General features: G+C 53.8%; 1 protein-coding gene across 3 annotated transcripts; it reads left to right on the top strand.

The window, feature by feature from the left end:
- The first annotated feature begins 3,485 nt into the window (after positions 1-3,485).
- On the top strand, positions 3,486-14,474 carry TNFRSF6B (TNF receptor superfamily member 6b). Of its 3 annotated transcripts, XM_042832518.1 has the most exons (6): positions 3,500-3,569; positions 4,039-4,417; positions 5,679-5,876; positions 6,836-7,086; positions 9,676-9,747; positions 10,862-14,474. In XM_042832518.1, the coding sequence occupies exons 1-5, from the start codon at positions 3,528-3,530 to the stop codon at positions 9,703-9,705; spliced, it is 900 nt and encodes a 299-aa protein (XP_042688452.1). In that variant the 5' UTR covers positions 3,500-3,527; the 3' UTR covers positions 9,706-9,747; positions 10,862-14,474. The 3 variants fall into 3 exon arrangements, with proteins under 3 accessions (XP_042688453.1, XP_042688452.1, XP_042688450.1); XM_042832516.1 differs by lacking the exon at positions 9,676-9,747; XM_042832519.1 differs by lacking the exons at positions 9,676-9,747; positions 10,862-14,474 and having other exon boundaries at positions 3,486-3,569; positions 6,836-7,664.
- The last annotated feature ends 1,395 nt before the right edge of the window (positions 14,475-15,869 follow it).

The following is a 15,869-nucleotide window of genomic DNA, read 5'->3' on the forward strand; positions in this document are numbered from 1 at the left end:
TGCAGTGTTACTGAGATGGGGCTGTGTTAAAACTTCAGTGCCTCCAAACAGAGTCCTGTGTTCCTTCTCTTGCATTTGAGCAGCAGGATCATCTTGGTGAAGGGTTGCTGTCTGTGCCTGGACTTAAAGGACCACGCTCTGAGCTGCACCTGAGCTCCCAGTGATGGATCTGCTGTTTGTGGGTGGAACTGGGTTGGAGTCAGCCTGGGTTTGTTGTTGCTTTCTTGTGGTCCCTGCCCATGGCTCCCCAGCACGGGGCTGCCTCCAGCACTGCAGGGCAGCAGCAGCAGCAGGAACTGCTTCAGGATGTGCCCCCAAGAAATGAGAGCAACCTTCAGTCATCTTGGAATGAGCTGGGTTTACAAGAAGAGGCAAAGAAAACACAGCTTGGGAAGCCCAGAAAGTGAAAACAAGACTGTTTTCTGAAATATTCACGTTGATACATCTGGTGAGAGGAACTGGCTGTTCCTGGAAAGGAAAACCTATAATAGGCACTCCTGTTGGGTTTTGGGAAGCAAAGTGACATGGGAGTTAAAACATCACGAAGGAGGCAGTTCAATGTGCAACTCATTGCCTCTGCCTTGTGGTGCTGTGACTGTAGAGCTGCCTTCAGTTCTGCTGTGTGTCACTGGAATATTTCTACCCACGTACACTCTTCATCATAAATAAAACAACTCAGAGAGACCAAACAAAGCAACCCTATCAGGAAAGAGGTGAAGTGACTACTTTTGGTGTTGATAAGTGATGACTGATAGCAAGGGGTTTCTCTGCTTTAGAGATTTCTCTCTGAATAGCAATGAGACACCTCATTTTGCAGCAGTTATGAAAAGCAATGCTTCTGGGCACCCTGAAGCTCTCGAAAGTTTGAGATGATGGCAAAGTGGAACCGACCCCCTGAGGCTGTGGTGCTTTGTTCCCTGAAGCATCTGCTCAGATCAGGAGGTCGGGGTGAGTGGAGCTGCTGCCTTCAGCAGCACTGAGCCCGTCCTTGGAGGTTCACTGGTCAAGTAAAGGAACAGATGGAAGAAGGGTAAATAGATTTGCTGGCTTTTGTCCCCACTGCAGAAAGACATTGCCCAGAGGAGCCGTTTCAGTCCTCCTGACATGGTTTTTCCCTCTTTACAAGCGTTAATCTGAGCTGGTTTTGTTCTAAAGTCAGAGCAGAGAGCCCTGGTAGTGCTGCAGAGTGGTGTGATGTGAACTGGCGCTTCCTGCATCCATGGCACTGCTCATCCACAGCAGGGCACAGGGGCTCCCTGGTGTTCCATCACCACATGGTTCAGTGTCATGCAGGCTCCTCCATCCAGAGAGGTGCGTGCAGCTGCTGGTAGCACAGCAAAGGCATTAACAGGGGGCACTCAGGTGGGTTTTTCCTCAATTACAGAACCCTGAGGTCCAGAGCAGAACAAAACAGCCTTTCAGACTGCTTTGAGTAACCATTACTTGGCAGATGCTGCAGTGTTTGACCCTTCATCACATCAACACCTCACGGGTTTGGCACTCAGTGTGCACTGCTCTGCGTCCCACCTACAAGGATGTGGCTCTTGGCTGGGACTGGTGCTGCTGGAAGGAGCCTCAGGATCCTACAGGACATCAGGATTTGCTGCTTTTCCTGGGTGGTGAAGTAGCGGTTTGGTTTGAGGACTTGGGAAACGTTCAGGCCTTGTAGGATCCTTAAGGTTATTAGGAATGGATCCAGTGAAGTTCACCACCCAGAAAGGAGCACAGATGCAGTGACCCAAAGGTGAGTTGGGGCAGTTTGGTGTCCTTCTGCTGAGCGTGAATTCTGGTGTTGCAGAAGGTGAGTGGTCCGTGTGGGGAATTCTCTGTAATGATTTGCAAACTCTGAGGCTGAGCAAAGCGTCCACATCCTCTGACCCCTTGTTCTGTGACTGACCTTTATGTTAACAGCAACTTCACAGTTGTTTTTTTGTTTTGGAGCGTGGTGTTTATGATACTGGTTTGGCCGCTGCTGAGTGTCTCTTTGGAGAGCCTCCGTGGGTATCCAGTGCTGCTTCCTCCCGTGGGGCTGCTGGATTGGGGCTGCTATGGGGCACGAGTCTGTGCCCCCCTCTCCCCATGCGTGCACCTGATCTGGATGCAGCACACGTCACCGTGCACGGTGTCTGTGTACAAATGTATTTGCAAACTGAGCACTGAGAGGTGCTGCCTCCTGTGCACAAAGCCACCGAAGGGTGTTAGCCCTGCAGAGGGCCCAGGGAGAGGTGGATGCAGTGCTTTCCCAGGTTCTCTGTGCTGGGATGGGATCGTATGGTGAGGTATTCACCTCCATCGGTTGGAGAGCTGAATGCCCCAATAGTTTGCTCATCTTCTGCCTCCCAGTTGCTCTCAGTCCCTTGTGGCTGTGCAGTTCCTCCCTGCCCTCCAGCGCTGAGCCCATGGGGATGTCTGTAAGGTAGGGCTGAGCTCAGGATGGGGCCCCTGCATGCGCCCCGAGGGAAGGGGATGCCTCTCTCCTTCTCCTCTACTCTGTCCTTGCCTGTAAGGAAGGCTACGGGCTGTCTAGGGCTCACCTTCGTTGTTAGCACTTCAGGCACAGCGTGGAGGTGTCCTTAGACTCGGCTTCAGAGGGAGCCCGAGTAGGGCAGGACAAAGTACACCCGTTCTGATGCTTTTAAGCAACAACGGCAGTGCTGCTGAATTCGCTCCTGGGTGGCTCTGTTGAGCAGCACTGCCGCTGCTCATCCTCGGTTCTGGGACTGCCAGCAGAGCATCTGCTGTCTGATGCTGCCGTGCTGCTGAGCGCTGCATCCACTGAGCAGCGCGGTTCGGAGTCACGGCTGGAGCGGGGCAGGAGCTACGGAGCTCGGAAAGGAGGAGGGTGAAGCTGCGAGCCCGCTATGGGGATGCCCTACCCGAACACGGTGAGTGCAGCTGTGCGTCCCGCTGTTAGTCCAGCTATGAGTCTGGTTGTGAGCCTGACTGTCCAGCTGTGTCTGTGTTGGTGCAGCCGTCGTCACATCGGGACTGTGAGTGGCGGCACCGAATGCCCCAAGGGGGCTGCGGGACGGGGAGCGTTTGGGGGCTGTTCTCGGGAAGCTGTGAGCACTTAAAGCGAGGCCATCCCCCGGGGAATTCCCTGCTATTCCCCCGCGAGCCCCGGCTCAGCGCCCACATATCCCTATATAACGCGCAGTCTCTACCTGCCGCTGTACTGAGGACAGGTAACCGCGCCGCAACGGAGCGGGGCCGGAGGGGTGCGGGGCTGCGGCGGGGCGGGGGGGGGCCGTTGCGCAAGAGGGGTCTTTCCATCTTAGGGCTATAAAGGGGCTGTGCGTGGCGCTCAGACCGGGACGGGGCCAACAGAGGACAGCCGGGAGACCCTGCCCTGCCCTGCCGCCCCCGACTGTGTGCGGGGGAGCAGAGCTCACGGCAGCAGCCTCACCCCTCTCTGCATCTCTTTAAAGCTGAGCGGGAGCTGCCGCCGCACCGCGGAGCCGCTGCGAGGATCCGCCACCCCCGGAACCCCCACCGACGACGCCGCCGCGCCTCGTAGCCCCGCGGCGATGCTGCTCTGCCCCGATTCGACCGTCTGGCGGCCGCCCAAGGTGGGTTCCTACCGTCCGGGGGTCGGTGGCTGTTTGAGGAGGGGGTGGGAGGAGAAAGAAAGTTCCGGGGTTCTCAGCCCCGGAGTGGAGGAATGTCGGGTTCCTACGGAGCGCGCTTTGCTCGTTTGGAGAAGTTCTCTCCCGCTGCTCTGCCGCTGCATCACCCCGACGATGGGGGAACCTCCGAAGCGGAGGAGAACGTGCTGGGCTGCCGGCAGTACGACTGTAGGTGCTGTGGGGTTGTTGGGATGGATGCTGTGCCACCCCCCGTATGGTGAGTGTGGGCAGAGGGGGCTGCAGCGGGACCTCATCGCACAGCTGGGGTTGAGAGCATCAGGTGGGAGAGCAATCGAGGGAGCTGCATGCAGGAGAACTCCTCGCGTCAGCGGTGTCGAACGGGAGCAGCAAGACAGCGCAGCAGCCGAGCCGGTTGCTCTTCCCCTTGTAAGAGCTGTTTGCTTCCCTACAGTGGGCGTTTGCTCCTCTCCTCCTGCTGCTGGCAGAGCTGGGCTGCAGCTCCCCACCCACGTACCAGTGGAGAGATGCTGGGACCAAGGAGAAGGTCACCTGCCAGCAGTGCCCGCCGGGGACATTCGTGGCACAGCACTGCAGCAGGGACAGCCCGACGGTGTGCTCGCCCTGCCCCGACCTGCACTACACGCACTACTGGAACTACCTGGAGAAATGCCTCTACTGCAACGTCATCTGCGGGGAGCGGCAGGTGGAGGTGCAGCAGTGCAACGCCACCCACAACAGAGCGTGTCAGTGCCAGGAGGGCTTCTATGCTGAGCTGGAGTTCTGTGTGCAGCACTCCGTGTGCCCGCCGGGTTCCGGAGTCGTGAAGTTGGGTGCGTAGTTCTGCTATTGCCCAAAGCTGCTCACCCCAATGGGGGGCGGCCATCTGCTGAGCTGCAGAATGGCTTTGGTTGGAAGGGACCTTGAAGGTCGCAGGGTTTCAACAAGCTTTGTGCTGTTGGCTCGCTGTCCTCGCAGGCGAGTGGCCAAAGGGGATGGAGGTGTGAATGCTGCTGGTATGAGGGCAGGGCTGGGGAGCGTGGATAGCTCTGGGACTCGGTTTTGTGGGATTTGTTGAGTAATTTGGATGGGCTCCACCTGAAACATGAAATAGATAAATGGGAAAGGTTCCAAAATGGTAACGTCAGACTCGTTGTGGTTCCTTCTAGGGGAGATTTGTGAGTCTGAGTCTCCTTTGAGTCACGATGGGCTTTAGGGAGTTATTTTTTTTTTTTTCCATCTTTTCCTGAATCACTCCTGGTCCTTTCATTGCCCTGTTTGCTTGGCTCTGTACTTTCTAAAAATGCTATTAGCATACAACAGGTGCGTGCTTCCTTCTCATTCTCTGCTGAGTCACTGAGCTCTCTCTTAGGAAAGCACAGGTGATACAACACAGCAGCAGGGCAGCATCCACACCCCCTGCTTTGTGCTCAGAAGGCGCTTTGGGAATCCTTCAGCATGTGTCATGGGAGGGCTGCAGGCTCAGGACGAGATGGGGAATGTTTGCTGCCCTCAGGTGATGCTTAAGGTTGAGTTCAGTGGCTCAGCTTTTCTGTGGGAGCGTTACAAAATGCGGCGATTCAGCATAAGGTGAGCTGAGCCTCCAAGAAACGTGGGGAACTCCATGGACTTGCACACTGATTTATCTGGAGAGTGAGTTGTCGGTCTGAGGAGCCACGTGGGGCATTGGGGAAGTGATACTGCTGTGATTTCCACTCAGCTGCTTACCAGCAGCGTCCTCTGCGTGGAGCTGGCAGAGCTCTGGGCTCTGCAGGAAGGGCAGAGCTGAGCTGAGCTTTGCATTCTCAGCCACTTTTACTTTCACTTGGCTGAGGGCCTCCGCTCGTGCTGGCATCCAAGGGTTTCTTGGCAGCTGCTCCTTGGTGCTCACAGCCGATTCTGCTGCCCCACAAGGTGTCCCTTTAGTGAACAGCATCCCCTCCTTATGTCTGGAGCCCCATGGCTGTTGGGGAAGGGCTTGGTGGTGGCACGGCTGTGCGCTGCTGCTGGATGCCTGCTTACGGGTTCTCCCAGCAGCTCCTCACCCAGCACACAGGTTGGGGTCGATGTCTAACGTCCCACATCTCCCCCCAGGTTCCCCCTTTGAGAACACGCAGTGCCACACCTGCCCGCGGGGCTCCTTTTCCTCTTCCAGCTCCAGCACTGAGCCGTGCCGGGCGCACCAGAACTGCACACAGCTGGGAAAGGAGACCAACGTGCCAGGAAACCAATACCACGACACCCTGTGCACCTCCTGCAGGATGGGGGGCAGCAACAGCACGCGGGGACCAGGTGAGAGCAGTCGTGGTGTAAGCGTGAAACCAGGTCAGGCAGGCGGTAACAGCACAGAGCGAACCGTGCTGGGGCTGCAGGGCACAAGAAGTGCTTCCTCTCCCTCCCTCCCTGCCTGGGGTCAGATTTTAAGCAAGCACAGCAACCAGGTGTGGGGCAGATGTGCTCGCAGTGGGGCTTTTGCTGATAGAGATGCCAGCATGTGAGGTGGCTGCTGCAGCCTTTGCCCAAAACCAGATGCTGGCCATGTGGCACAGGAGCTGCTGTGTTTCCCAGAAAGCTTTTATTGTAATCCAGACCTTATTTTGTGCATGTTGAGTGGAGTAAGAACGTAAAGGTCAGCACAGCCTCAGTGTGATGTGGATTTTGGCCTGGAAAACATGGGGGCATGGAAAGGTCTGAGCACAGAGTGTCACGTGTTGATGTGATGACACAAAGCACAGCACTGGCCTCCAACTCTTGCACATCTGATGCACAGTGACGTATTCCCTCCCCAACACTAAATTTTGGGAGCTCTTTAATGAGCCATCTTGGGGTCTACCCTAAAACTCTATCTGTGGCTGGTCCTGTCCCCAGAAGTAAAATTCTGCATGGGGAAAACAGGAAGCTTTAGGAAAAGCAGAGTGTGTGCATACTGCATGCAGTTCCATCCGAGTTCTCCTCCCAGCTTCGTGGCATGGAGGGGAATGGGAAAGGTAGATTTGCTATTTTTGAGGTGAAGGGAACTGTTCAGAGTTACCTCCACACGTGGTGTTTGTGGGGTCTTCTCCTTGGAGGTCTCCAAAACCACCTGGACATGGGGCTGGGCTCCGGCTCGGGTGACCTTTCTGGGCTCAGGGGGGACCAGAGGGACCCAGAGGTATCTCCAACCCCAACTATCCTGAGATGTGGGGATTCCAGGCTTCTGATGTTCAGGGCTCTGCTCTCAGCACTGACCTCCGGCTGCTTTTCTCCCCCAGCTCCAGAGGATGAGGACTGTGAGCAAGCTTTGATCGACTTTGTGGCGTACCAAAACATCCCCCTGCGGAAGCTGAAGCGCTTGCAGCAGATCCTGGAGCGCACGCCCAGGAAGCAGGCCCAGGAGACCAAGGCAGTGGCTCAGGAGAAGCTGCGGGCTGTGCTCACACACCGCAAGCAGGAGAACTCAGCCGTCATCACGGAGCTGCTGGCTGCGCTCCGGGCCACCAAGCTGACCTCCATAGAGAAGAAGGTGCGGGAGCGCTTTCTCTCGTAGTGGGAACACAGAATGGACTCTTAGGGTTGCTTTTTTTCTTTTCTTTCTTTTTTTTTTTTTTTATACCATGGTTCCATTAATTTATTGATGTTTCAAAAACGAACTGGAAAGGCAGTGCGGATGAGTGCTGCGTTGTGCCGTGCGTTGGGTGCTCCTCCAGTGTGCCAGGAGCATCTGCAATCCGTCAGCGAAGCACCTCCAGCAGCTCACTGCAGGCTTGAGCCTGGCTTGGTTCTGAGCTCTGTGAGTTTGGGTTTGGGGTGTAGCTGGGTTGATGAGGCCTTTGGAGACGTGGGTATGGGTGGTGATGGGTCAACAGTTGGACTGGATGGGCTTGGAGGTCTCTTCTAACCTTAGAGATGATGTGATTCTGGGATTCATTTGCTCTTGGCACGCTAAGAAAGGAGTGGACTGCCTGAGACAGGCTGTGGGGAAGATGTCCCTAAAGTCTGAGGTCCTGTTGGCTTTCAATTTATTTTTGAGCTACCTGATTTTATACCATGTGAGATACGTTTTCTAAAGAAAGAAACCCAAGAGGTTATTTTATTACACGATCCTGTTCCCGCTGTCCTTTCCTGATCTCACCGGGGAGAGGTGGAGCTGGGGGTCCCCCTGCCTTCTGCAGGCACTGCTCATCCTGACGCCTGCTTTGCACGTCCCAGAAGGGAACGTGACATCAGCCACTGACAAAGGGGAACTGTGCACACAGAACAGCTCTGCACGCCAGAAGGCACCGCATGCAAAGCAGCACTGCACACAAGGTGACCGTCCCTGCACGTCCCTTAGCTCAGCTGTGTCACTGCTGGCTCTGTCCCCATGCGCTGCCAGCTGCCACTGCTGCCCATCCACGCCTCACTTCCCACAGAGCTTATTTTCAGTCACTTGTGGAAGTCGCCAGGATGCCCCAGCTGAGCACTGTGCAGCCTGTGGCAGGGATGATACAAAGCTTGTTTCTTCTGCCTTGGATGAGTTTGGCTTTTTTAGGGCTCTTTTTGCTGAGTCGTTTCCAGGAAGAGCCTGGGCTTTGAAATAGGATGTTTTTCCCCCAGCAAGTTGTTCAGAGCACACTGGAACACACGCTGATGAGCAGCTCCTGCTCTGCCCACATGCACCAGTGTGGATCAATTGGGCTTGATGGCCTCATAGGGTCACTTCCAGCCTAAATGATGCTATGATTAGAGAGCTGGTAGCCACGCTTTGGGATGCTGGTCTGGCTGGTGGTTCCTCCATAAAGAGAAGGGTTTTTTTTCCCCATGAACCTTTACCTTTCTGGGGTGTGAGCCCTGCTGAACGGCTGCCTCCCCTCAGGGTGTTGGGATGCCCTGTGTTGTTGTTTTTTCTGCCCATGAGACAAAATGTGGGGTTGCAAGTGAGCCCAGGTCTGAGCAGGCAGTGGTTAAGGCTGGTCACAAAGCCAGATGTGCTGGTGCTCAGCCAGATGTGTCCATGCTCAGCCCTGCTGCTCTCAGCTCCACGTGGGCACGGGGAGAGCCGTGCAGGAGCAGAGTCAGTGATGCACCTGGGCTGTGTGGTACGGAACAACTGAGCTGGAGCAGAGCCCAGGAACACTTCCTGCAGCTGGATGTTGGTGCTGTAGGGCTGTTTGGGTTTTTCCAGGTTGTACTGTTGTGGTTTTTTTTATTTTTTTTCTTTCTTTATTTTTTTTTAAGACTGATCTTAATCCATGCAGTTCTTTGCCCCATCCAATGGAGCAGAACTTTGCTCCCACCCCTGAGATCTGCAAGAGCTGGGGAGCCTTGCAGACGCTGTGTGTGGTGCAGAACAGATGCCCTGCCCTGTGGCATGGTGTTCTGCTGCTGGGGCCCCCAGTGCCGGGTCAGATGCTTCTCTGCTGCACCAGAGCTGTAGATCTCAGCCAGCTGGCCTGGGTGAGGATGCTGAGACAGCAGGGGATAACTCAGCCTGTGTCAGATGCTACTTGGAGCAAACGTTGCCCTGCTGCTGTGATGCGGGCCTGGTAAGGACCAGCTGTCAGTGCCAGCCATGCAAAGCAGCTGTGTCCCTTTGTGTGGTTTCCAGACAGGTGACATTCTGTGCACCAGGGCCATTTTGTGGTTGTGATGGGAAGTGCCAGCCCTGCCTGCAGAGTTTGTGCTGCTCCGGTGGGGATTTCTGCACGGTGAAGCTCCTCCTTCATGCAGGCTCTCAGATACCGAGGCAGGGGATCTTTCTGACCTTTAGATCAGCATGCAAATGTGCCAGCAGGTGGATGCTGCTTGGGTTCTGGGAAATGGGGCTTTGCTGTGAGATCCCACAGCAGTCCCACGATGCCGAAGTAACACTGCCTTCCTCCTCCTGCTGCAGCTCGCAGAGCTGTTCACACTCACTGCAATATCACTAATTGTGAGGGTGAAGCAACTTAAAGGACAAACAACCCCCCCCCCCCCCCCCCCCCATTGGGTTTCACTGAAGTTTACACCAGCTGGCTTCTTCCTGGTAATCTAAATGACTTTTCCTTATAAGCTGCACCAGAGAGCAGAACGCAGCGCCGTTAAATGTGGATGCAGTTCTCCCCCAGGGATGACTCAGATGTTTTGTACACAGAAGCCAGTTTCCCTCACGAGAGCCCCATAGAAACTCCAACCTCACACCGGCCTTCCCTATCACCCAATGTGGGTAAGTACTTAAAAAAGAAAAAGAAAAAAAAAAGAATAAAGAAATACCCTGGAGTTTATTTAAGCAGCTGATGCACAGCTGTGTGTTCTGCATGGGAGGAATTGGGCTCTCAGGTGCGGCGCTGACTCACGGCTGGAGCTCCCAGATCCCAGCTCCAGCAGCAGGAGGGGTTGGGACACGTCTGGCTGTGATGCACCCAGAGCAGAGCGGCGCCCTGGAGGGGTTGGAATGGGGATGGGTGAATGATGAATGGAGGTTGAAGCAGTCTGTACGAGTTTGCATGGTGAGGTCACACGTCGCTGGTTCACATGTTGGTGTCAGCAGCGAGGGCAGGAGGTGCTGGAAGGCACCCAGGGGGGGTTTTGGAGGTGTGCTGTAGGGACGTGGTTGGTGTGGGTTTGTAACCAGCTGTGGGGTCATGACCAGATCAGAGGTCAGACAAAGTCACCCCTTGGCCTGCAAACATCCCCACAGCACCAGCAGTGCTCTGATGGAGCAGGCATGCTGCGTCCTCCTGCGCTCAGCCCTGGGAGCAACACTGAGCCTCAGGGAGAGACTGCAAGATAAGGTGAACGGACACCAAGCTTGTTCAAATCCGCCCATCACCATTCCAAAGAGGCACTGATCTTATCTCCTTTATAGCATGGGCTTTATTTGATTTGTAGGGTTTTTCTTCTGATTGCAATCTCCTGCTTTGTGCCCACGCTCTCCCTGCTGAGACTCGTCCCTCGCTGCTGCACGTGTTATCTCTGCAGAGATGGTTGGAGCTGTGCAGGTGCTGCAGGGCCAGGGAAGAAGGGAGTTGGAGGAAGTTGCCCACGTGCAAGAGCAGGAGCGGCTTAGGGGTGCTGTGCAGAGCAGCCTGTGCTCAACTCAGGGGCGCCTGGCACCGGGGTGAGCAAGAATGGGACTTGAACCTCCCATAGCTTGCAGGTGACATGCAGGACAAACAGAAGCCGCTGCTCTCCTGTTAATAGAGGTGCACTGACACGGCCCGTGCTGCTGGTGCTCACGAACACGTGTGAGCTCGGGGAGCTGTTGTTCTCCCACAGGATTTTATCCCTCCCTTCCTGATTTCTTTCCCTTCTCAGCTTATGATTTCTGTTCCCTTCAGGGTTTGAGAAGCTTCCTGAAAGCACAAAGGCTTAAAGAGTAAATGAGAGGTGATGCAGCAGCTGTGATCTGTTCCTAGCCTGGGCTGCTCGGACAAACGGGAACTGAGGGGCCCTGCACACCAGGTAAGAATCATAGAAAACTGTGAAGGTTGAAAAAGAGCTCTAAGATCCCCCAGTCTGTCCCACCCCACCATGCCCATGTTCCTCATTGCCACATCTCCATGGCTCTGAAACACCTCCAGGGATGGTGACCCCACAAGAATAAAACAGCTCGGTCTGTCGCTGTCAGTCCTTCAGCAACCCCATGTGTTCCCAGTGTTGCTGAAGGGCCCCCTTGGGGCACAGGGCAGGTGGGGGTTGCTCCACCTCTCCGTCCACCTGGGTGCCAAAGGTCCCATCTCTCCCCACTGGAAAATGTGATGAGCTTTCCAGGTTCCACGTTTTGAAGGGGATCTCTGCAGGATCCCCAAAAAAGGAAATTATTGTTGCTAGCTGCTGTGTATGGCAAGAACAGGTGAATATCCTCCAACCACACGCGTCTCTCTATGTAGATTCATTGACTTGTTTGCAAGAATTGAAGTGGGTGTAGGCAGGACCGTTGTCCTTCATAGCTGAGCTTGCTTTTGCTCTGAGAAGCCTAAGAGGTCACTTAGAGGAATTTGTGCAGCAAACTGGGTCACGTCTGAAGCAGATTTCTTCACGTGTTCAGCCATCCTTTGGTTCTCCTGAGTTTCCAGCCTGTCGTAACACCCAGGTCTCATTCTGAGCACCGCCTCCTCTTAGCTTGAGAAAATACTGAATATGTTGGTAAGCTTTGGTGCCTTTCAGCTTACAACAGTTTTCTGGGAAACAAGGTCAAGAAGCTCAGAATGGCTGCAGCTACAATTTCCTTGCACAGCACTCTCTGCTGAGAACAACAAGCACTTCATACACCATCCCAAAACAGGGTCTTCTCAAAGCAATTAGCCTTGGAAAACACTTTTATTTTCCATCTTACACAATGGAGGCTCGCACAGCCTGCTGCCCCCAAAGTGGCTGAGCAATGTTAGAAGTCAGAGCCCTGGCCTCACGGGGTGCCATTGCTGGGCAGGTTCCCAATGGCATTCTGTGCCAGCCCTGATCCTCAGCTGATGCTTTCCCAGCAGTGCTGGACACAGCACAGCTGTGCCACGACTTAGCTTCAATGCAGAGAACGTGGAGTGGGGAGGTTTGGTCATTTTTCTATGGAATTAGGAGGGAAGGATGACTTCCCAAACACATGGGGTCAGCAGGGATGTGCGCTGGGGGGCTGCTGCTCTCAGCTGTGTGGGGTTGAAGGGCGTCCTCAGCTCCGTGTGCAAGGGGTCAGATGAAGGCTTGCAGAGATCGCATCAGTCTCACAGGCAGATTTTCCGATGCTGGTTTCTATTTGTGTCTCTGCACTTCCTTCCTCGTCGCTGGAACTTGGTAGGTGAGTTATCAGAGTTTGCTCAGCCTTCCCAGAAGCAGCACAAGGAATATTTAGCTGGGAAACGCAAAGATAAGGAGTGTGCATTCCTCACTTCGCGGCTCAGCCTCAAAGGAAAAATCAGATCTGGCAAGATAAAAAGCAAATTCTTTCCCCCCAGTTTTGCCTGTTGGGTGCTGATAATGACATCATGCAGAAACAACCAGGCCAGTGATTCAGCACCTCTGGTTTACAGCCATTCCATATCCTCTGGTACAGCAACTATACTCGGGAGGCATTTATTAGGTCTTGCACAGTGTGGCACACAGTGCCTTGTGATTCTGCCTCTTCTCATGGCGCAAAGAGGAGCTGTCAGAACTCCTGCTATGCTGACAGTGTGGGTACAGCCTTGCAGAGGATGAGGCTGCTTGGGGGCAGCTGCTTTCTCTTCTTTTCCCCCTTCATGGGTGATCTCTCCCTGTGCTTTCACCTGCAGTGCGAAGGCTTTGCTGCTGAACTGTGCTCTTCAGTGCAGGTGGGGATTAAACACAGCCTCAGGCAGAAGATCTGAAGATGAGCCTTGTTTGGTGTCTGTTCCCCAGCTATCAGAGCACGCCTGGGTAGGTGGTGGGATTTGGTCACTAGATCTACACACCCTGAACACCGAGTGAAAGGCACTCATTCGGATGTTATTGCTTACATGTGCAGTGAGGAAGTGCTCTTTGTAACACTTACTGCTGAGAACAAAGAGTTCCTCTCGCCTCTATGGGACTCGCTCCTCTGTAGAGAGTGACTCAAACATGTGCTGCCTAAGGGCATCTGCAGAAAAGCTGGAGCCAGGTTGTTTGGTTTCTGAGGCTGTATAGCAGCTCTTGGCTGGGAGCTGAACTGGAACACAAACTCTGCAGGTTTCTGTTTCAGGAAAACAAGATCCAAATAATTTTACAGTTTGTCTTTAAAGCAGCGCTTATGGTATATAGGAAACAAAGATTTCTAGAAGTTGCAGTGGAACTGACTTTAATTAGTGCCTGTAAACAAAAGGAGGGCTGTAAGGATAAGCAGGAGAGCACCTCTCCTATGGAGGCAGGCTGAGAGCTGGGGCTGCACTGCATGGAGAAGGGTCTGGGGAGACCTCACCGTGGCCTTCCATTGCATAAAGGGGGCTATAGGGAAGCTGTGGGGTGATGCTACCAGTGAGTGTGGGAATCGGGTCAGAGAGGGGAGCTTTAAGCTAAAAGTGGAGAGATGCAGGGTTAGGTGTTCAGGGAAATTCTTTTACTCCGAGGCTTCCCAAAGGAGCAGTGGGTGCCCTACCCCAGCAGGTGCTTAAGGTTGGGTTGGATGGAGATTTGGGAATCTGGTGTGGGGTTTGGAAGAAGATGGTCCTTAAGGTCCCCTCCAACCCAAACCACTCTGTGATGCTACAAAACACTGAGCCTGGCATCCACCTGGCTGAAGGACGCCTAGTCCAAAGGATGAAGCTTTTACCACGTGCTTTTGTGCTTGTTGGAGCTGGCAGCCACCTCCGTGCCCTGGCAGAGCTTTGCAGAGCCCACCTTGCTGCCTGCTTGTGCCTGAAGGAGATCAGATAGAAAGCAATTCTTACAGTGAGGAACGAGGGCTTAAGCGTTGGAATCCTCCATGGTGCAACGCTCACTCTCATCACAGCTGCACCGGTAGCACAGGACTGGATGGAAGAAGTGCAAGCAGTGTTTGTGAGTGGCTTTGCAGAGACACTGCCACCTACAGCTGTGCACAGAAAGGAGGCATTGCTCATGAGCAGGGTGTGAGTGCACTTCCCCCGTATTCTGCTGGCCCTGGCTTTGTTTCATGGAAGGGATCTTTCACCCCCTGAGTTCTTAACCGAATTCATCTGCTGCCTCATGGTGACGACTGCTGCTTCGTACCCTATGGCAACGAGTGGGAGACAAGGCTGCGAAGGCAGCAGTTTGCACTGCCCTCCTGATGTCCTTGGAAAAAGGATGTGGACAATGTGGTCTTAATCTAGAACCAGAAGCCTTCAGCTTTAAGGAAAGATGGTGCCTCTGAGTGGGAATGAGGAGGTTCCCTCCCAGCTACAGCAAGTGATGTTGTGTTTAAATATAAATGTCAGGCACGATTCCTCAGCTGAGCTGTTGGTCATTGCAGGGCTCTGTGCTCCTTGTTCCTCTTGCTTAGAATCTGATGTCAGAAATGGGGTCATGTTTTCCCCCAGTGACACTGCATGCTGTGCTGCACAAGCTGTGCCCCAGCCCTCAGCCATTCCCTACATCAGGCCCTGGCTGCTGTCAGCATCGTGCTGCTCTCATCATTGAACACAATCAGCACTCCCTTATGAGGTAATGGGTACCGCAGCTGAAGATTCCTGTGATCAGATGTAAGCTGTGCAGATAAAGATGTTTGAAAGCAACTGGCTGGGGCTGTATTCTTGGGAACTGGTTTTGGATATAAGAGAGCCAGAACCTGCCTAGAAAAAACAAATGGAAAGCCCCCAGTGGTTATCACAGAAGCTGGGCTTACCAGAAGAACGGTACAACAGTTCTTTGAGGGATTTCAAAAGTGTGTCAGAAACAAAACTGCATGAAAAGTCTGATGTCCAGCACACCAAATAATGGCTACGTTACACAGGGGAGAGCTTTTGCGTGGGATTTCCAACTTCAAGAAAGATAAGAACAAAATGCCCTTGTGAAAAAGCACCTGCCCTGGTTTCTCTGGACTCTTTGTCCTGACAAGTGCTCTCCCGTGCCTCTTATCTCCCCACAGGCAGATTTGAGTCAAATGTTAATGGAAAGCTGTGCCAAAAGGGATTCTGAGAGGGTACCCAGCCCACGTTCTGCCTGGCACAGTCAGTTCAGCCTGCTCTCTTGCTTATTGCTTGCCCAGCTTGCTTTCAGGCAAAGGCAAGCACTTGGAGTCACTTCTTTCAGCCTCTAAAAACGGGCCCAAGACTGAAGGCAGACCGTTGTGCTGCTTTTGGGGAAAGAGGAGCAGTGCTGCAGGCAGAGCTGAACCTGCTGTGTGGATAAGCTGTGTGGCTGCCCATCAGCCAGCATGCACATCAATCAGATGGTTTCTGAAACCTGTGATTTGAAGGCATGATGGGGAAGATGAGTGCCAGCACCCCTCTTTGCCTTTCTTAGCAGTTCTCTTTGGAAGTTCCCTCTTCAAACTGGTTTTCTTGCTCGCAGACAAGTTCCACAATACTGTTTCAGCACATTACCTAAATCCATCCCAAGCCTTGTAAGTACTCTGATCCAGCTTCTCAGCAGAGGACTGCTGTAAATGTTTATTTTCCAAACCCACAGTGGTACCTCACAGTTATCCATGAGCACTTCTGGAAATCATGACTAAGCAGACCGCCTCGTGTTCAGTGCAAACATCGCTGCTGGAGAGAAGCAAACTTCCAGACTCACAGAACAATGGCCTCTGGTTTGAGATTCCTGTGTGTGGAAGGGCAGATCCTCACCTCAGCTGAACAGATGGACGTGGCAGCAGTGCAGGAGGAGATGGTAGGGCAGAAAAGACTAAGGGCAGCCAGAAGAGCTGTTCCACACCTTCCAGCTGATCCAATTGCCACCATG

Source organism: Centrocercus urophasianus, unplaced genomic scaffold (assembly GCF_019232065.1).
Source record: "Centrocercus urophasianus isolate 14NV4802_14NV808 unplaced genomic scaffold, USGS_Curo_1.0 seq_38, whole genome shotgun sequence".
Lineage (NCBI taxonomy): Eukaryota > Metazoa > Chordata > Aves > Galliformes > Phasianidae > Centrocercus > Centrocercus urophasianus.

Coding starts and splice junctions, on each gene's coding strand:
- TNFRSF6B (XM_042832516.1), top strand. CDS start 3,528: ATGCTGCTCTGCCCCGATTCGACCGTCTGGCGGCCGCCCAAG. Junction 4,418..5,678: donor TTCCGGAGTCGTGAAGTTGG/GTGCGTAGTTCT, acceptor ATCTCCCCCCAG/GTTCCCCCTTTGAGAACACG. Junction 5,877..6,835: donor CAACAGCACGCGGGGACCAG/GTGAGAGCAGTC, acceptor TTTCTCCCCCAG/CTCCAGAGGATGAGGACTGT.